The sequence below is a fragment of the Lytechinus variegatus genome, chromosome 19, assembly GCF_018143015.1.
Source record: "Lytechinus variegatus isolate NC3 chromosome 19, Lvar_3.0, whole genome shotgun sequence".
Taxonomy (NCBI): Eukaryota; Metazoa; Echinodermata; class Echinoidea; order Temnopleuroida; family Toxopneustidae; genus Lytechinus; species Lytechinus variegatus.
In genome coordinates this window covers 19,099,055-19,121,454 of record NC_054758.1, presented here as the reverse complement: position 1 = coordinate 19,121,454, position 22,400 = coordinate 19,099,055, and the positions used below count along the sequence as shown (strand labels likewise).

The 22,400-nt window shown below is 38.6% G+C and overlaps 1 protein-coding gene and 1 long non-coding RNA gene across 6 annotated transcripts in view; one reads left to right on the top strand and one right to left on the bottom strand.

Moving 5' to 3' along the window:
• The first annotated feature begins 2,048 nt into the window (after positions 1–2,048).
• Positions 2,049–4,854, top strand: LOC121406320. Its single transcript, XR_005968770.1, has 2 exons — positions 2,049–2,886; positions 3,285–4,854. It is a non-coding gene; the product is annotated as an uncharacterized LOC121406320 (long non-coding RNA).
• LOC121406318 (trichohyalin-like) overlaps positions 3,789–22,400 on the bottom strand; it is a 37,139-nt gene continuing 18,527 nt past the window's right edge. For 4 of the 5 annotated variants that reach the window (XM_041597334.1, XM_041597335.1, XM_041597331.1 and 1 more), the window contains 6 exons: positions 15,113–16,981; positions 13,552–13,749; positions 12,387–12,629; positions 11,379–11,443; positions 9,630–9,893; positions 3,789–5,694 (listed from right to left, as the gene is read on the bottom strand). In XM_041597334.1, the coding sequence (XP_041453268.1) occupies positions 5,635–5,694; positions 9,630–9,893; positions 11,379–11,443; positions 12,387–12,629; positions 13,552–13,749; positions 15,113–16,913 (2,631 nt within the window). In that variant the 5' untranslated portion in view covers positions 16,914–16,981 and the 3' untranslated portion in view covers positions 3,789–5,634. Of the gene's footprint in view, positions 5,695–8,743; positions 8,802–9,629; positions 9,894–11,378; positions 11,444–12,386; positions 12,630–13,551; positions 13,750–15,112; positions 16,982–22,400 lie in introns of all 5 variants that reach the window. The other variant, XM_041597332.1, reaches the window with a different exon arrangement.

Here is a 22,400-nt window from a genome sequence, read left to right as displayed (position 1 = left end):
TTACAATTCGTATGCAGTTGGAGACGACACAAAAACTTCAGTGGCGACTCTTACATGGAAAAACACTTGCTGATATAAATTAATACACTTGTACAATATTTACATACATCAACGTTGCACTGCTTGATTTTTATATATAAAACATGAATAAAATTAAAATGGAAAACATAATTGATTTTCTTTTAAGGAACGAATGGACATAAAAATAAAAATTTGACAAATGTTGATAGTGTTGATGCATTGCACAAGTAAAACATACTGGCCCATATTCTGAAGTCAGGCTTAACTTATACCATGGTCTAACTCTGTGCTAAAATTATGGCAAGCAAAACGTGTCAAAATTTTTATTACATTGTATGTTTTTTTTTTGTTTACTATACTCTTTCCTGGTTCTTTGATTGTGAAGACAATTATTATTTATTCATAATTCCTAGACGATCTGGGAGTCAAATGAGCTGAAATATCATCTCTACTGTTAGTGATTTATGTCACAATTGGCTTTCCATACTTAAACCACAACTTTAAGCCAATGTTTAAATTAAACCTGGCTTCAGAATATGGGCCAATGGGGTTATTAACACGTAGCGCAAGCTACCAATGTGAATGGACCCCAAAGATGAGGAGGACCAAGCATTTGAAATAAAAAAATAAATTTGGAGTGCATTTCAGGTAAAAATAGGATAGCTAAATTCAGAAGTTTGTGCAGTGAATCCAAGTTTTGTAGGTGAAACAAAGAAACTACTTAGCGATATCAACAAGTTCTTGTGTTTATTGCAATTTGCTACACTATTGCAACTTGCCAAAATACATCCAACACGTTAATTTTGCCATAAAATACCTCAGTTTGAAGCATCACTAAATTGATGCATTTAAAAAATTATCTCACGTATAAATTCCCTCATTTTCCATAGGACACACAGAAAGTGACATTTTGTTTTGAACTATAATAATTCCCTCATTATCCATAGGAAACGCAGAAATTGACCTTTTGTTTTGAACTATACACAAGATAAATTTCACCCAATCATGCACATCACATTTGAATTAAAGGTATTATCTAACTTTGTGAGCAGCCGATTTAAAAGATTCTCAAACCAAGATGAAACATGTGTACAAGTGCATGTATTAGAACTAATAAACCCTGGAAACAACCATTATTGAGAATGAAAAGCTAAAACTACAAGGCAAACCCTGATTTTGTAAATAGGCATCTTATAGACGCCTAAATAGTACACATAAGTGTATGGGATGAAATTAAGATGGTGTTTCCGGTCACTTTATATTTCAATTTTTGAAGCACTAGATAATTATGTTTGAACGCAATTTTTTCTGGGCTTCATTTTTGTTACAAGTCACAGACACAGGTGACAAGTGTGACCTTCTAGCTTAGATTTTTTTAAAGTCAAACCAATGTTAACCAATCACTTTAAATAAACAGCATTGCAGATGGGAAAGCCTAGTTAAGATAAATGCCTCAGTGAATACAGTATGCAATTTCCCCCCAAATGTGACCTTTATAAAAGAATCAATTATCTCATTTTTCAATATATATAGAAATCCTAATTACACCTAGTACTAATGCTTTGGTGACCTTTTTCATGAATACCAAACATATCAAAGTGAATACTACTTTTAGTACCATTTAACAAGTCAATTTTGATAATTTAGATTTATCTGAAAAAAATAATACCCTAAAACAAATAAGAAGAGCGATGAAAGTGTTGATATTAACTTGGTTTCAGCTACAATGGTCTTCAAACAAATCAAAAATCAATTTCAACACCAGCAAACATGACTATGTAAACAAATGTATGTAAACCATATTAAAGAGAGTTAATAATGTAGTACGAATGATAATGTTAAATTTGAGAATTGTCACTTCTTCAGATTTTCATTTCCACCAAGTGCTTATGTAGTAAAACTTTACACTGAAAATTAATATTGGTTCTACTGAACCAAATGCCTCTTTAGAAACAGTTTCATCTGATAACTTGTAAAAAAAAATCATCTTTAAAATAATTTAAAATCATAATAAAAATGACAGGAATGATACATGGTATAAAAAATGAATAAAATGTATAAATATCTAAATTATTAAATTCAAGATCTTTTCAAAATGTTTAAGTAATGAAGTACAGATTTTCATCTGCAATTTTGGAATTCAAGATTCACTTGCATTGATTTCAACATGCAATGCTCAACAGAGTGACAGCTAACATATCAACGATAAAGCACAGTTGTACGCAACCTTAGAGAATCAATTTAAGAAATTCAAAACAAAGATGAACAAAGAATCACACAGAACATATAAGATACCAAAGAAATCATTTTGATATTACACTATATTCACACACTTCATAGTTCACTGATTGCAGTCTGTCCAACTAACATTTTTTTTATTGGAATTCTTCCTTTTTCTTGTGACTTAAACATTCAAGACTACCATACTTTGGAAAAATGAATTCATGTGGGCAATATCTTATCAAATATGATTGCATCATATCATTGTCCTATATCAAAGTTTAAGACAGGCTTTAAATATGGATCCATCATGATCCAAGCAATTGTGTTCAATCCAACATTAAATGCTTGGGGGCCGTTTCATGAAGCTGTTTGCAAGTTAGGAGTTACTTTGAGAACGACGTCGCTGGTGATCTTTTCTTGTGGTAAATGATATTGACCATTAAATCTTCATTGGTGATTATTTAGCACATAAGAAATGTTCACCAGTCGTTCTTAAAGTCGCTCTTAACTTACAAACAGCTTTACGGAACACCCACCAAGCCATTTATATCCTGGTGACCCTTTTGTGTTTAATGGTGTACACCAAAATGTTCATTGGCGATGGTTTAGCGCGTAAGAAAGGATCACCAGTGGTTCTTAAAGGTAAATGCTAGTTTTTGTAACGATATCAAAATGAGTTCGTAAAGAATCCAATGAAATGACCACCAAAGTGTCTGTTTGTATAAATAAAACGCATGTGCCAAAGGATTCTGGAAAAAATTGTGTAATTGCTGAGAATTCAGCAAATAAGCACAGGATTCGGGTAAAGCGTCGGGCCCGACGCTCTAGGCAATAATCATACATTGTCCCACGTGCCCTTATCTGTGTTGGGAATCTTCGGTGTGAACATTTTTCAGCGTAGATTTCAAGATTCACAAAGTTCAGTTAATGTAACTGTACCAGATCTAGGTCCTCGATGATATACTGACAACTAAGCCTTGTTCTACAGACTTTCTCATGAAATCAGTGTTTACTGCAACTACTGGAATTTCTCTTTAAAGTCGCTCTTAACTTACAAACAGCTTTATGATACACCAACCAGCACCTTCTGAATAAATAGCATGATTTGACTACTGGTGGTTGTTTCATGAAGCTCTTTGTTAGATACAAATGACTTTACGCACGACTGGTAACCCTATCTCATACCACGTGATATATCCCTATGTAATTGCATTCAGACCTAAGATCATGTTCCAGTCATGCCTAAAGTTGTGTGTAACTTTACAAAAAGCTTTATGAAACACCCACCTGGGGGCCATTTCATAAAGCTATTCGCAAGTTAAGAGTGATTTTAAGAATGACTGGTGATCCTTTCTTATGGGCTAAGCCATCACCAATGAACATTCAAGTGTACACCATTTACCACACAAAAGGATCACCAGTCATTCTTAAATTTGCTCTTGACTTACGAACAGCTTTACAAAAAACCCACCTTTATATGAAAAAAAATCTTTGAAAATCATGTGGAAGGGCTGTCAATTGGTTGCAAATTATGTAGTTTATTAATGTTGTGAATAACCATATATTATCAAAACCTATATTTCTGTTTGTATGTTATGAGAATAACAATAATAAAATGGCTCTTGTATTTCAAATCACCTTTGATACACTTTTTCAACAGTACTCCTCTTGTGATGAAAATGGAATGACCTTAAAAAGACATAAGTAAATCAACAAGGTACTTAAGACACACTTGAGCAATTCCATAAAATGATCAACCTTTTTGTACGTCTGACCCCCATTTTCATCAAGTCTTACTTCACTTCATAAACTGACCAAGTCATGGTCCTTTGAGAGCATTACAGACTGTCAAAAGAACAAGAAATCAGAGACAGAAAATTTCATGAAGGTCCCACCTAGAGGGGTCGGACATACATATTTCATGGAACTGCCCACTTTATTAACCTTTTCAAACAACAGTATCGCTACAGACATACCCACGAAACCGAATCCAAACTGATCAATGGTATGTCGTAAGAAATGACATAATAGCTATTGTCATTTTGGAGATTGTTTTGCTGGTAAGGCAGTAGAATAAATTCAGAGACCACTTTTCAATGTAAACAAAAAAGGAGAAAATTCTTTTTCTTAAGTATTACACATGAACGAAAGACAGAAGTAACAATCATCATCTGCAAAAAATTAATACCACTTACAACTTCTAACCATGACTCGCTTCCATTGAAACAAGTCATGCCTGGCACGATCCAACATTTTGGAATTCATGGCAAGATATCAATATTTCTGCCATTTCAATAAAAAATAATTGATAGAAATCAGTTCAACGATGCCTATGCATTGATTACTTAATTAGTATGAACATAACGTTCACCGTCTTTACAGGTTTGAGTGATACCTTTTTCTGACCCTGCATGCAATGCATGCACTTTCTCCAATCCCTGGGAGCATTTTGAACAAGAGCTTCTAAAACCCAACTGCAAGGCATACTACATAGGCTTTCTCATCAATTATAATCAAATGATATATACCAAGGCCATAGAGGGCAAAGAAGAACCCTTTCAATCCATAACATGCAGCATAGCTGTTTGCCTTATAGGCAATGAAAGGCCTTCTTCAAAGATAAACAATGAGTGTAAATGAGTATAAAAAATCAAAATACCAATAATTAAAAAAACAAACAGAATGGCACCGAATGGCGCAGAGCACTTCTTAGAATATAACCATTGTTCTGTACACAGAGATTTGGGATGCTTCAGTTTAAATCTCAAACAATTATATCAACCTGTAAATTACATCTAAAAAATTAATTGAAGAATGTAAGACCAGCAAAGGACAAGAAGGGATGGGGAAGTGGTACATCATAACTAGGCTACAGGAGTTTTTAAATATGAAAGCAAAAATACATTAATGAAATTGTTATCGATTACAAATAAAATAATTGGCATTGTTGATCATGGCTATAATTCTTACTAGTGCTCTGCTAAGAAAATAACTGGTAATTCTAGCAATAGTAAAAACTATTGCCCCCAAAAGGTCGTGAGGCTCTAGGCTTTCTATTTTTACCAAGTGCTTGCCTAACATAGCAGTATTTGCCAGATTGGGTCAGATCCAACTGTAGTCAGGCCACACTCGCTTAAGATCAATGTGTAAAGTCTAAATCGAGGTCTGCTGCCCTCACTTGGTATCAATGCAGGGACGGCGAAAAGAGCGCACGATACCATGACAACGTGGCAGAAAGTGCGCCATCTCTTGTTCATCCTTCCTTAGGAATGTACACTGTATGTTACTGAAGAGGCTCGTGCAGCATTAATCACTGTAAACATGAACTGTCTTCCCTCTTTCCTTCTTTCCTTTTCCTTCTCTACCTTCTTTCTTCTCCCTGTCAGACCTTCAGTCTATCTCTGATTCTTCGTGCAGAGAGTCTGAGTCATCGCTCGTCACAACCGAACCCTAGAGAAAGAAAAATATGAAGATTGAATAACAAAACTAATATATTATTCCATTAACAATACCTTACATAAAAGGGGTTCCATATCATAAATTCTTGTTTTTTTTTGCAAATCAGAGCCGTTGCTCAAAACTTGCATCTAATGGTACCTACTCAGCTAACGGTTCGTTGAATAGACCTTTCACCTTATGCTAAATCCTGCACCATCGCCCTTAAGCCTATTCGCCATTTGTATACTATTTTACACAAAGGAATTTCATACAAACGGTGCACTATGAGGAAAAATGCACATCAACCCATGGTCACAGTGAGTGCCAACATTTCTTGAACATTCTTGAAAATTAGAAGGCTGTTATTAATCTAAATAATACTTTTGAAGATTTGTCAGATAATGCAATTGCTATGGCAAGTCTGATTCTTGCAAATTCTTGCAAAAATACGGTTGTGTGGTCCAGTAGTTACAGCATTGGACTTATAATCGCAAGGTTTGGAGTTCAAATCCCAACTCTGCCATTGTCGCCACTGATAAAAAGGCCCGAGAGTGATATCTGTGGTATATAATGTCAGCCACTAAGACTGATTAACCTAGACGTAAAATGTTTCCTAGGTAATTGGTTATATACCAGCTTGGCGTTTACCAGCAAAAGTGCTGTCCTGCCGAGTTCCTACGGGAGCTACCATAATCAGAAACAGAAACCCGCCAATTTTGTCTTCAACATAAGTACACCTTCAACCCAAGTAATGTGTTACCAATAATAAGAATCACAAGAGTAATGGTGGTTGATTCTTATATTAAACAGACACTGCAACCAACTGCCCAACATAATATATATGATTCCAACAAGCCGCTGTCATAATAGTGAGACATATGGGCCCAAATTCACATTTTGAAAACCCATGGTTTATGCAGATTTCCTGTATGAATTACTCTTCATTTGCTGTGTATATTGAAAAATGTGCAATGCTCATGTGCACTTTTATCACAGTAAGCCAAATTGATGCCTGTTGCTGTGGTTATCCACGCTATGTTATTCATGAGTCCACTCTTCAAACAGTAGAGTCATGAATAAAATCGATTATCTAACCATGATAACAGGCATCAATTTGGTGCACTGTGACAAAAGCGTGCATCAGCATTGGAATTATTTATACACGCGCCTGATACGCACTAAGTAAGCGTAATTTATACAGGAAATCTGCATAAACCATGAATCTAACTGTGGGTTTTCAAAACCACCTTTGTAAATTTGGGCCTTAATGTATAATGTGGAGTGTTGTGGCCAAGAAAATTAGTCACCAAACTCTCAAAAAGAGGGTTAATATTTCAATTCTCAGCCATGGTGTAATATCCTTCAGCAAGAAATTGATCCACACTGTGCTGCACTCAACCCAGGTGAGGTAAGTGGGTACTGACAGGAAGTAATTTCTCAAAAACCTGTGACCCACCTGAATCGGTAAAGCCTACACGTATTTAGCAGGGGTGTTCAAGAAGCGCCTAACAAGGAGGTAAAGCGCTTAACAAACAACCTACCGGTATACTATTTTCATGTGTGTATAGACTCAAAAACATTTGGTCAAATGATAGACAATGACTAATGGATTAAATGGTAAAGTGCAAATAAAAACCCGTGTGTAAGAATCACCCAGATAATACATGTACCTGCTATCAAAGGCAGATAGAAAGTTGGCAAACTAACATACTAGGGACACTTAGAAGTTAATTTCTTTGAATTAATATCTCTATGTTTGGATGATATATTAGTATATGAATCATGAGAAAGTATTATTTAAAAAAAGTAGGAATATAAACTCGCAGCTAATAATATGAGTTCTGGAGCCTACATTATCTAATATTCTAATGAACCATATGCCATGTACAAAATGCTTACATAAGAATTTAGATAAATAAACAAATTTAAATTTGTTAAGGAATCAAAGAGATGAACCTATCTATAATATTACAATAAAATTACTAGTTAAACATGAAACTTGGGTATGCTATGAATTCATATAATAGAATTCAAGAACTTAATATAAAAACTCTATGCTGCACTATTGTTAACAGCTTTATAGAGACTTCTGACTAGGTGAGTGTAAAGCACCATGTAAGCAAGTATGGTTATCATAAATAATTCCTATATACTTTCTGTTTATCAGTTATGCAGCAAAGGCTTGAAGCTTCTATGGAAATCAATCGTTGATCCAAAATTTATTATTACTTGTACTTCTGCTATCAATGTTGTTTATTTATTTTTTTTTTAATAAGTGCACACCTCATTACCAAGAATGCGCATAGCATTTTCACTCATTTGAATGCAGGATAAAAGAGCATTGCCGATTAAAAGCCTTGCTCACGGGCATAGGTGCCGCGGCCGGGATTAAGGCCCGGACTTTCCATGTCCAGGCACCTAAAACCACTTGGCCATGGCACCTCCATTAATGTAGTAATACCAATACTCAGAAGCCCATCAGGATCAAAGTTTCCATAGAAGTTACCATTAATTATCCTACCCATAGATATTAGTATAGACCAGTTCGCAGTTACTTCATGGGCAATTTTGGTCAAATGACCTTTCATTTCTTTCATCATGATAGGCAGATTTCAAAGCAAGATATTACGTAAGCTTGCCTTACATAGCAGGATGAAGAAATTGAATAGACCAGGTGACTAGAATAGCACACCAATGAACACTTAATTTAGTTATTTGTTGCATTCCTACTTTGAATGCATATCTTAGCATGTTGCACAATGTACTTGACAAACTGTGAAATACCAGTCGTTCATGGAAGCATTGGTTTTTTTTGTGGATGTAAATGAAAAAGAATATATGAATAATCAAGACATCAAAGTTGGTGCTTATCTCATTAGACTTTAAAGCACCATGTCACTTTAGTACAAATGACCTTCTGATCATGCGTAGAATCTTTTGATCATGCGCAGAAAGGAACTACGAACTGGCTTATTACGCAAAGCACCAAGAAAAACCAGAAGCGAGATGAAAGAAATCCATATAAGAGCTAGAAAAAGATTCTGATTAGCGTTTTTTTTACCGAGTAAATGCTTTCAAACATCTGATGATATAGTCTCACTATCTTCCTCAATCATTGGCTGTACAAAACACAAGATTACAAAGAGCACAACATTTAATGGAAGGTAGTATGGATCCTTGGCCCTGATGCATAAATGTTACTATTGTGGTAACTTTGCAACCACATGGTAACTACCATGGCAACAGTGATAGGCAGCTAATAAATCTTCCAATATAGATACCACTGGATGGCAAAGTTACTTTGATAGTAACTTTTATGCCATGATTTGGCAAACGCAACTCATTTGCCCTTACTTTTTTTTCAGAATTAGAAGGGTCCGCAGATTTCTTTTGTGTGACAAAATCAAATCGCTTGGAGATGCAACATTTTGTTGACATCCCATATTATACAATTGCTGAAAATCGTCAGAACAAGCCATTGATTTAATATGCCAATGTGGGCATCGCCTCTTGCCATATTTTTTTAAAAATAATATTTCTTTTCATTTTCTATGTATATTGAGTTATTTATTCACCGACAATGAGCTTTCTTCCAAGGCAAAAACCACAGTAGTTGAGAACCTTTGATTTATCACACAATAAAAGAATCATCTCTTTTTTTACCAGAAGAAATACATACCTGCATAACGGTGCTGTTTGACAAAAAGCCAACAACCATTAAGGTATTCATTGGAAAAGTTCAAACCTGAAATGTATTTTTTCTTTTTTATTTCTCTAATTTGCTCATAACTCTGAAGCACCTACATGGAAAGATGGGAAGTGCGCTATACATGTACAAATTCAATTTTTTGTATTATTTACATTTGGCATAACGATATTAAAATGTACGATGAATGAATTGTGGCATTTTAGGGATGATTACAAATAGGCAATGGCACTTGACCTACCCATCCTCCTTGGCTGTCGAGCCAGACGGCATAGCGATCGCTGATGAAGCGGACACTGTTGTCCTTGATGCTACTGGCGTGCTTCCCCATGGAGTGGGCCAACCTGACGGCCACCTTGGTGAACTTGAAGACTATCGCCAGCTGCTCCATGCCGACCTCCTGGCCGACGATGGACTGCATGGTGTTGCTGAAAGACTGGTAGGTGTCGTTCATGATGACGCCCATCAACATGCCGGTCGGGAAGAAAGCCTGGCTCCTGCGTCTCTGCGGGGAGAGTGGAAAGGGATGACGGTGGAGAGAGTGAATTGGAGGAATCTTTCTTGATATATTGCCTGGGCATATTTGTAGGATGGTGGTTCTAGGAAGAGGGGACAGCCAAACCTGCAACCTTCGGCGACCAAGAAAAGTATTCTTAGAAGGAAAAATGTATTTTTAGACAAAAGAGTATTTTCAAAAATTTGTTTCAACACAACAATCGTCAGCCTGTTGTAGTGAGATCAGTGAAAATATGTGAAATGACACTACTTGAAAACTTGATAATTCACCATTTTAAACAAGAGCTCGTAGGCAAGATTTACTTGTGATTTTCATGCAACAACTTACTGGCTTGACAGTGATTTTTACCAGTCTGGGACAGTCGGACCGACGCTAGAGTCAAGCGCTGTTCCATGATCACACATTCTTTAAAAAGTAGCAAATCATACAAAAAAGTATTGGCGTATTCATAGCAAAAAAGAAGAGGAAGAAATACTTTTAAATGGGAACATTTGCCATGTCTGGACAGCTAAAGAACACATAGAAGAAGCAGGTCAATGCCACTGGCTCCTGCTTCTCTGCAACGAGAGAGAAAAGTGATGTTTGAGAGTCTCGCACAGTAAGCCAGAGGAATCTTAAATCACTGCCTGGGCGTATTTAACCCTAATAAGACATTTTTCGTGATAAATCCACCATGCAAATTTTTTTAACCGCATCGCTCCCTGACTTTTTACTTTCAAGTCTGGCGCAACTTTTGAGACCAAAATTGTGACCACTGGGTACCCGGTTCCAAAATTACACAACATTAAGTGCATGCAGACCCCAAATTGCTCAAAACTGCCAAAGAAAGCACGGAAGAGGCAAGGATGAGGAGGGGTGGGGGCAGGAGGGTTCAGTTGAGGATGGAGGATACACTGTTGTTTGTATACAATGATGGGCCCTCCCAAGGACAAATTCAGCTATATCTCTGATATTTTCACCTTTCTTCACAATTAGGTAATACTGTCCAACACCTACACGTACTTAGCTTGTTGTACGCGAGCAAATGGGATGCTGAATGTCAAACATTTGTACTATTGCACACAAGAGATACCATCCAAAATGTACCGTTGCATGGCTTTAGGAGGTGACCACACAATACGATTTAATTCATTGCGCTCAGTAAAAAATGAAAGTGAAATATGCGTATAGCTTGCTGGCTTGCTGCCCGATGCCATATGTGCTTGTAGGATTTTGCCTTTCGCTTTCAATATTTTTGCTCCCTTTTCAAAAAAAAGGTCTTGTTTTTTAGCATATTTTCGCTTAACTCTGAGGCTGTCTACAACACAAATGGCGAATTTTCTTATTCGTGCAATGGTGCGAGATTTTGCATTCAGTGAAAGAAAGAAACACTCTATTCAACGAGGCATTTACAGGCATCTTTTTTTTCACTTCAGGCGAAATCTCGCACCATCGCACTCATTCCTATTCGCTATTTGCATACTGTTTCCTTACCAGCTGTATGCCATCCACATCTGTTTGTATCCGTTGGCCTATCTCAACATATTCAGCTGCAATGTCTAGAAGAAAATGACAAGAGAACAATCGAGTGTCATAAGAAGAATTTCAGTTGATATTCCTGAATCACACTGGTTTTCATTCATCATCAATAACACACTCAAGATTTCACAAGCTGGGCCCGTGATGCGGAATTGTCTATCCATAACAAAGCCAAGCTATGTCAGCAAGATTGATTTCCCTGAATCAGAAAACACCCAAGGGGCCGTTTCATAAAGCTGTTCGTAAGATAAGAGCAACTTTAAGAATGACTGGTGAACCTTTCTTACACGCTAAACCATCGCCAATGAATATACCATTTACCACAAGAATGATTCACCAGTTGTTCTTAAAGTCGCTCTTTACTTACGAATAGCTTTATGAAACACACCAGGGGGGTGTTTCACAAAGATTTAAGTTTGACTTAGGTCGCACTTAAATGTCGACGCGTACATGATATGCAACGCGTAATCTTATTGATCAATACGCAGTAGTGCGCTTCCTCTTGGCATGATCTGACCAATGTCATGCCTTTTATACTGCGTGCAACTAGACATTTAAGTGCGAATCTAAGTCATGCTTAAATCTTTGTGAAACACCCCCAGGACTTTTCTGTCAGTAGGACTCTGATCAACTAAAGACTCAAATAAAATTCTTTTGAAAAAAACCAAGGGCATGTAATATCATTGTGAATAAAGGGCTTTTTAAGTGTACTATAGGTATTAAATGAATATGATTTGGCACCGTTTGAAATGGTTCTCGAAAAAGGTGTGCTGTGTGTCCTCTTTTAATGTGAAATGCATGTGCATGTCCTCAGTAGCCGGTGAGGGTAATCACATAAAAACACACACTGTACTTCGAATATACAATTTCATAAATCATGTTCTTATAATATCAAGATAAGCTATTTTGTTCGAGGAACATGGCTGAATATATTACTGTAGTCCCACAGGGAACTGTACTTACCCCGACCTACACCTGCTGCTGCTGTTGCACCACTCACAGAAGCTGAGCAGGAAGCATACGTTTCGGTTGTGCAGGTGCTCTGGATCGGTCTCTGCTGTCCCCCTACTGCCCCACCGGTGCTGTCGTTGAACTCGTAGTCCGCCAGAGCCTGATCCCCGATCATGGCCAACCTGTCGGCGATGCGCTTGAAGTACTCCTCCCGCTCCTCTTGGTTGCGCTGCTCAAATGGAATGTCACTGCCATCTACAATCAGTGAAAAAAAAAGATGTTCTTCGATTACTACATGTACAACAAAACATTTGGGGATCTGTTACATGTAGCTAGTCAGGTGATGCGTAACTATTTCTTAAACTCACAGTTTGATCGCAATTTCACGTTTTTGTAGATAGCTACTGAACCTTGGTTCAGCTGCACCTGCTAGCACTGACGCTAAGTTTGAATCGAAGGCAGCTACTTTAACATCACTGTTATATCCTTTTTGAACTGGGATTTCTCAAACCAAGAAGATAATGATTGTGGCAGGGAATTCAATTTGACCCCCCCCCTCCAGATATCAGCTATGAAAAGAGAAATTGTAACAAGATTTTGCAAACACACATATTTCATACCACATACTATAACACTAACATTGTAGTATATAGAACTGCACTGATGGTATTGCAAAGTAAAGTCAGATAACCCAACCAAATATAGTTCACTTGGGTGATTTTAAGTCCGGTGTTGGCCTTGGTGTTAATATTTGAATTGATTCCCCCAGCTCCAAAACTTATTCAGAGTTTGTAAAACTGATCCAGATAACACTATTGACATCTCAACAACTTGTGCATGGCTTTTCGGGACCATCTTCATTTTAAGTTTGGTGTTATAATCGTATGAAAATTGACCTAACACCAACATCAAAATGTCAATACCAGGATTTCTCAAAGCAAGGTTTTAATGATTGTGGCAGGGAATTCAATTTGACCCCCCCCCCCCTGATATCAGCTATGAAAAGAGAGATTGTAACAGGATTTTGCAAAGATGTTCAAACACATGTATTTTTACCACATACTATAACACTCTACCATCGAAGTACATGTATATACATGTAAACTGTGGTGATGGTATTGCAAAGTAAAGTCAGATTACCCAACCTCCAAAATTGTTTCATTATTTGCCTACAAACCTCCGCTCTCAGTCCAGGAGTCTGTCACGTTCTTGTCTGGTCCTTCTCCGCCCCCGTTAGCCCCTCTCTCAGGGTGCGAGCTACTGCCTCCGTCTCGTACCAGATCATCAGCAAGCAATGCTGCTGGAAGGACGGGGAATGATGTGTCCACATCTCTCCTCACATGACCCGGTGTCGTGCTGTCTAGTCGGATCACATCTGAAACAAAAATTTGATTTGGAATAACAAGGATTGACAATGTCAATTCAACATCTATTTTCACAAGAGTAAAAAATCAATGAAAACATATGCATGTACATATGTAAATACACATGGCAAATTAAAAATCATCTTAGTGTAAAATAATAATGAGAATACCACACAATCAGTGCATTTATCTTCAGCACCTTGGAGCAGCATTCACACTGGTGATACTCCAAAATGGTATTATGAAAAGAAAAAAAAATAGTTGTTAGTGATGAAATTCACTTAGAGACTGTTTCATGTTTGTACGGACAAATGACTATAAAAATGATGGCACCAATTTCCTGGGTGCCAAATCAACATCCGATTTCCTGCTAATTAGTAGTGCCCCAATGTACAGTGTACATATGAATTACAACTACTGATGGCCAAGATATTCTTTCAGGACAAACTGAACAAATATGTATATATCCTTCTGTCTCAGGATATAAAATCACAAAGAACTTTTCGATTTGCATCTTTAATAGCATATTGTACAACGCCTACTTAGCTTGTTGTACGCGATCAAATGGGAGGCTGAATGTCACACATTCGTACCGTTGCACACAAGACGTACCATCCAAAATGTACCATTGCACGTACGGCTTTAGGAGGTGACGTCACAATGCGATTTCATTGAATAAGATGACAATGCGCGTAAAACCCGCTGGCTAAATGCGCAATGCTGTCCAAGATCATGTGCGCTTGTGGGCCCAGCTTGTGGGATTTTGCTTTTCGCTTTCAATATTTTTGCTCCTTTTTCATAGATAACTGGAGGGAAAAACTCTTCTTTTTTCATATTTTCGGTAGATTCCGAGGCGTTGTACAACACAAATAGCGAATATTCTTATTCGTGCAATGGTGCGAGATTTCGCATTCGGTGAAAGAAAGAAACGCTCTATTCAACTCGGCTAACGCCTCGTTGAATAGAGCAACTTTCTTTCACCTCATGCGAAATCTCGCACCATCGCACTCATGCCTATTCGCTATTTGTATACTGCTGCTTAGGGATATCACAATAATAGGCTTAGTGTTCATAGCATACAAAGTTGCTGGATTAAAGCACCTCATAATACATAAAGCATGCACAAGCACACACTGTATGTCAACTATGCTGGTGAAGAATGTTATTTTGGGGAAATTCACATCACTGACACGGACAGGTGATATGTCAGGCAACATTATATTTAGCATGGTAAGTGCCTCTGTGTTGCTACACTTGACCTACTTTGTATGCCCGGATGCACTAGTAAAAATACAAATCAAAAAGACCCTATTGATTTGAGTGGACCTCAATCTGGCACACTCCCTAAGAAGTGCTTGACTTGTCTTTACTTACTATTCAATCCTCTCTGTGCTCTTTCTGCTCTTGTTCTTCTGAACGCCAAAGTACGTGGCCTCTCGGGTCTCTCCGACCCTTCTGATGACGCAAACGAACCAAAAGAATCATGCGATGTGGCTTGTGAGAGCGGTGGATGCGCTCCCTGGACGCGATCCAGTACCTGAGAATCACTAGCGTTTCCTGAGTTTTCTCGTCTCGCCTGACGCATTTCAATTATCAGTCTTCTTCGCTCAGCGTCGTTGAGTGAGCGGGTGTGGTCTGCGCGTGACGCGAAATACTCAAAGTCCATTGAGGCAGTATCGGAAGGAGTCGTTGCACCTGCTCCACTTTCGTCGGTAGGTGTGGATGCGCTTTTCCGCGACTTCCGTTTGAACTGAAAGCTAGGCCATCGCCTGGGTTTAACATCCTTTGGCTGTTGGAGTTCTGGAGGCCTTGGAGGGAGTTCTGGGGGTTTGGAGGGTATGTGGTCTTTGGTGCGGTGGTGATGGTGATGATGGCGGTCACGTGATGACCGTCGAAATGATTGCTTGAGTCTGGCAGTGAAGCCAGTCTTTTTCATTTCTCTATGAACTTCAGTTCTGGCATGATGCCTAGTGTGGGACTTCTCCAGTTCTTCCTTTTCCCTCTTCTCCCTCTCTTTCCGTAACCTTTCCCTTTCCTTCTCCCATTCCTTTTCCCTTTCTTTTTCTTCCTTCCTCTTCCGTTCCATTTCTTTCAATTTTTCCTTTTCCCTTTCTTTATACTCCTTTAATTTCTTATCCAGTAGTTCTTTTTCTTCTTTCTCCTTCCTCAGTCTTTCCTTTTCCCTTTCTTTTTCTTCCCTTTGTCTTTCCTTCTCCTTCTCTTTTTCTTCCTTGAGTCTTTCTTTCTCTTTGTCCTCATGTCTTTGCACAGCACTTGGTGTCCTAATGATTTTTCGAGAAGTACTCGGGGATCTCATAATATTTTTTGCTTTATCTAGAAAACTACGCTTCCGTCTTGGTTCCTTCTTACTATCACGCTTGTAGCCATCTCTTGTAAGAGTGGCAGATCCATTTTCCTTGTCTTTCAGCTTCAGTGTGTCCATTCCTTCTTTAGGCTCTCTATGCACTTGCATTCGTAAGGTAGACGGCGCCGAGCGAGATCTTGGAGACTGTTCATCTGACGATGACAGTTCATCATCGGCACTTTGTTCCATAGCGGAACTCTCCTCCATAATTGAGCACTTCATCGCTTCATGGAAACTCTGCTGTGTCACACTAGCTCTTGAAAACACAGTCTTATCCGCTGGCGCATCCGAAGTCGCTTCTGCAACCATCGTTGCTTGAATATGAACCTCACTCGTGGTGGAGTCAGTACTGAGCGTAGAACAGATAGACACTGTATTGTTCCTTGCGGACCTTACCCGCTTCTTCTTTTCCTGAGCAAAATATTCCCTAGTGAGAACAGCATCGTTAAGACTCTTGCTTCTCCTTTTCAGGTACATTTCCAAAACTTTAGCAGTGTCTTCTTTCTTAACCGGAATCCCTTTACCCCTGGTCTTCCGATTCCATGGTCCTTTAAGGCTTCCATTCTGACGCTGAGGCCGGTGCGTCCCATTAGCTTTCAAGGTGCCGTTCTGTGACCCCGGAGGCGTTTCCTCCGGGACATCGAAGTGCGCCATTCTGGGGAATGTACCACCTCGTTTCTTCTGCCCCTTGCTCTCAAAAATGATGTCCTCATCGATGGAAGCGGTTGCTAGGGTTGCAAGAGGCGCAGTGTGGTTCATGTCTTGGGTGTCCATGGCTGGTTCTGTCTCCATCGAGTCCTCTCGCATCATCGGGTTGCTCTTGACCCTACGAGATGACCTCTTCAGACTTCGACGAACCTTCTGGATCTTCGCGATTGCTGGAATGAGAGAAAGAATAATATATTTTTTGGTTATTTTTAATGAAAACAATTTAACAGACACACAGAATACATGATCACATCATCTTATTCCGGTGTATGAGAGATAAAACAGGATGCCTTGCCCCTTGCCAAATTATTTTCAAAGCTATCTTCCACAAAACTTGCAGGCTGTATTCACAATGTTAATAGTAAGTGGTTTTATTATGCTAGGCAATCATTACACAAATCAAATATAAAAATAAATTGTTATGAATTGTTAATATATTAACTCTGTAACCAACATTTGAAAAATAAATATATGCTAAAATCAATTTTAGCATATTCTCAGGGAGGATATGCTAAAATAGTTTCCCCGTGGATTAATGCGGTGCACTCACATCACTCAGATGCAGAAAATTGAAAATGAATCTCATCAAATAAATAAAACTCTCTGTAGTCTTTCCAGACATTAAGTTGTGGTTTTGAATCTAAATTTACATGCATATGGAGCAAATCAAATTGATGGAAAATTGTTTCAACGTCAGAACTTGGTCTGATTCATTATATCCAGAATTGCTTTCTGATTGGAAGATGGTGAAATAGATTGAAAAAGAGTATTAGCAAATAAAATACTGCTGATTTACATGCATGTAGTGGATCCATGTGTGTGACATATACATGGATGAGTCATCGATGTTTGTAAAGCGATGGGTCTTACACATGTGCGTACGTGTAGGAAAAGTGGGAGAAAGAAAGAGAGAGGGGGTGGTAAAGGAGGGGAGTGGTGGGGAAGAGAAAGGGGAGGGGAGTAGGGGGGAAAGGGGAGAGGAAATGGGGGAAGGGGAGGGAAAGGGGAGGGGAAGGGAAGGGGAAAGGGGAGAGGAAATGGGGAAAGGGGAGGGGTAAGGGGAGGGGAAGGGAAGGTAAGGTAAGGGAAAGGAAGGGGAAGGGAAGGGGAGGGGAAAGGGGAGAGGAAATGGGGCAAGGGGAGGGGAAAGGGAGGGAAAGGGGAGGGGAAAGGGGAGAGGAAATGGGGGAAGGGGGAGGGTAAGGGGAGGGGAAGGGGAGAGGAAAGGGGGAAGGGGAGGGAAAGGGGTGGGGTAAGGGAAGGGGAAGGGAGGGGAAGGGGAGGGGAAAGGGGAGGGGAAAGGTGAGGGGAGTAGGGGGAGGATGGGGGAAGTAAGGGAGGAGTGGAATAAGGGAAGAGAAGAGGCGGATGAGGGGAAGAGGATGGGAGGAGTGGAAGACAGGGGAAGAGGAGAAAGGGGAGAAGGATATAGAATGGGATGGGTGGAGGGGAGTGAAAAGTTATAGGGGAAAAGTACATGTATGATGGGGAGGAGGTCAGGGGGGTAATAAAGGGAAGAGGGAGGGTGGGAGAATGGGGGGGGGCAATAGGATACATTTCAAAACCTTTTAAAACAAACTATCAAAGATTCAATTCATATACATGTATCTATTAAATTGTTGCAAGAAACTCAGAAAAGAATCAGAAAATAGTACTGTCGGAGATACATGTATGTACCAACAAATATGAAAAAGGAAAAATACAGAGCTGGAAATGTGTTACGCAAAGGGCACAATATTGCAGCTAGGATGAAGTCAATCAGGCAACTACTCCAAATCTCCAAATTCAATTTTCAAAATGCCAAAATGCACTCAGCATATTTTCAGGCTCAAAACGCACGAGGGAAAATTCATTATCACTCAACATGCTCTATACTGGATGCAATAAAATCAATAAATCTAGATGTTTGCAAGTTCAACCACACTATTTTATACTCATGTGATGGCAATACAATTCCTTCTCAGCTCTCAGACACAACATACATTGTACATGAAATTTCCAATTCGTCTACTGCCAACTCGTCCACTCACCACATGGTCTACTTTCATTCAGTCTAATGCCAGTCCGTCCATCAACATTTTGTCTAACAACCATTCAGTCCAATCATCACTACGTCTAATCACCATTTCCTTTATGACCATTTTTTTCTCAAAACCAGTTGGTCTAATTCATTTTCACTCATTTTGCACAATTAACACTTAGTCCAATATTAGACCAAATGGTATCTAAATGGCCATTGGACCAACTGGCTATTAATAGACAAATTGGTGGGTAGACGAAATGGCAATTAGACCATGTAGGTCGTGTACGAACTGATGGTAGACCAAATGATAGTAGACAAGTTGGCCATTGGATGAATTGGCATTTGGAAATAAAACCGAATATTTTATCCCTTTTTTCCCTTGTGTGATAATTGAAGGAGTAGACAAATGAATATTAGAAATTAAATTAATTTTAATCTATATATGTATATATAATGGAAAATAAATTTGACTTGTAAACATAAAGTCAACTGGGGCTGATCAAGCAAACTATTGCAGCTCCTTGAGTAATTTTACCGTGTACATGTATACATGTGTTATGCATTATAAAAACATATTGTAATATCAATACATTATCATTCATAACTTGAGTCAATATGTCAATATGCAACATACTGTTGGCACAGTGACATATAGGCCTATTTCTGTCATCACCTTCATGACAGTTATGCTTGATATATAATTGATCATTTATTTGGACGAGCTTATGACGAGCATGTCCCAACATGCCCTGGGATTTAAAGGCATCCTTTCTCAAGCATGGGGGATTATAATTAGTAAACCGTTGGAGTATTCGTTCATATAAAAATTATATTCTATTTCTGAGTTTAGTGAGCAATTCAAACAAACATTTGCAACGGATAATACATTGAATGTGCTTCTTCGAACACTGCATTCTCAATCAAAAATTTTAAGGATCAGCATTTTAAAATGAATTTCCGTCTTAAAAATTAAGTAGAAACGCACCCACGGAGGTGAAAATATCGTCAATTTCAACAAGACTCGAGAGTGTCACCGGACCATAATCAGACGCTCTCTTTGTTTTCAAATCACTCCCATTTGCTGTGTAGCAACGATAAGGTGATGAAAAATTAATGAGAGATTTTGGAAGGAGAAAGGGTTTAAAATGAATGGGAATACCATTAGGTGCAATTTGAAAGTGATGTTCTTGATGAAAGATTGAGTGGTTGGTCATACACATGTATATTGCCTACCAGGTTTACAAAGTGATGGTTTGTTGTATAATGAACATGCTTAATTGTTAGTTTGTTTGATTTTTCGTTTAATTTGCTGGGGATAAGTTTGATAAAATGGTCTTTATATTAAGACATCCTGGATAAAACAATGACACTGCAATAACTTTGGGGGTGTTGATGTAACACCAGCCAGGAATCTCTATATTTTCACACCAGAGGAGTGTTAAACAACACCAGTTTGGTTTTGGTCTAACCCCAGATACGTGTTTATACACCACCAATTAGTATTAAAACAGCATCGGTTTGATTCCAAACTGGCATTGTTTAAATACTTCTCTGTTGTGGGCATGTACATGTAGATTCCGGGCTGGTGTTAAATCAACACCAAACTTTTTGCAGTGTAACATTGAAACAAAACCTTTTAAACATTTGTAGCATTGGCTGCTTTGCCCTGAAAGTCAAAATCTTCAAGGAAATACTGTAGGATCCATTTTGTTCATTTTTTAATTATATAACTTTGGGGCAACTAATGCTATAACTTTGCCAAATTTGCCTTTCCCATATACATACAGCAGAATTAGTCTTGCCATTCTATACCCTTTTACAATCAAGACGGACAGGTTAAGGTTTCGACTGCGGTATGAGCTAAACTTTAGAATAAATGCATTGCACTCTGAAACAAACATCTTCAACCGGCAGTTGCTATGGTAATTCCATCCTCACGCAAAGAGCAATTTCAAGAGCAGGTTGTCTTAGGAATGACTAAGCGGTGAGTCATCGCCGACGTGCGACGGTGACTGACGAATGCGGCAAAGTTCATTTTTTCCCGGTAACAGCCTCTCTCGTTTCTTCGGACGCCCGCAGAAGGAGATGAATCCCCGCTCCGGATTAATTAAGGTGATCCCCAACCCAATTTAGCACCAGGGATCTTTTGTATGCACTTCTACCTTTTGAAGATTTTTATTGATTTATGATTTAAGCAGGGTTAAGTGTTTAACCTAATCAAGACACTTTAGAGCCATATCTGAAGTGCTTATCAACAAATGCTCTTTGTGCAGTTTCATGATTTGTGTAACAATGAACGTGATTGAACTACATAATAGTTTTATATCATATTCAGCCCCCATGAAAACGAGCTTGTTTTACTACTAACAGAAAGGGCAAGCCTTTGGATGACTTAATATTCATATATATTCAATACTTTTGAGTCGTAGACCAAAGTCAATGTAATAATTAATCACAGAATACAGAAAGGAATAAGATTTGAGATTTTAACATCATTAGCAACACACCACTCTTTAATATTTTATTTAATCATCTGTCTCTGTTTTTTGTAGAAAGTTTCTCTCTGATTGTTATTTTGGAGGGGAAAAACTGAAGAAGGAGCATGAAATAAAAATGAAAAAGGGCTAGAAATAAATTGCAAACAAATATCATTTCCCAATGAATGGACAATGGAAACCCACTTGCAATGAATGAATTAACACAGATGCATAGGCCAACAAATGGACATACTGAACAAATCAAACCAACCATACCTTATACCCTTTTCATAAACCTATCCTCCAATTGGCCGCCTAAGAGTAATGCGGATAATTCAATAAAAATTGCGTTCATAAACTCCGAAAATAAGCCGCATTATTTTTACGAGCGCTCGTCCTGAAAAAGGCGGATAATCGCTATGACAACTGGACACGCCCCCTCCAATGCGGTTGTGTTGGAAAAGGGTGACCTTGTGACCGCACCATGGCAATTATCCGCATTATTTGGAAATGCGTTCATAAACTCAAAATCTTATCCCGATGCTGCTATTATGCGGATAATAGCAGCATCAGAGTAATGCGGATAACTCTTGTCCTCCTCCAATTTTACGACCAAATTATGCTGCTATTAGCCGCCTAATTCATTTTGATTGGGTTTATGAAAGGGGTATAAGAGACGGTCTTATAGACTGTAATAGCTCTAAACAAAATACCCTATATTATAAAGACATGTCATGGCAGCCGATTGTAGCACTAAAGACCCCCCAAAAAAATTCTCACACCCCATAATGTGCCCCTTTAACGTCGACACTTGGTGACAATGTTTTAGGGAACATTCATGATTTCACACTGGCTCGAATCTTGCCCCTTGCTTGATTAAACATGGACGAGGCAAGAGAAAATTAGAATTTCAACTCCGGCCCCTCACAGGTAATATTATATAGAAAGGGCTTCTAGCCATTCTCGACCCTTCGTAAGGCCCTACCTTACTCAGGGGTCCTTAGCAAATGGAATTATTAAGCGCAGGTAAGTGTGAGTGATTTCTGCTTTGCCGTGAGGCATACATGTACAGTTTTACACCAACCCCTT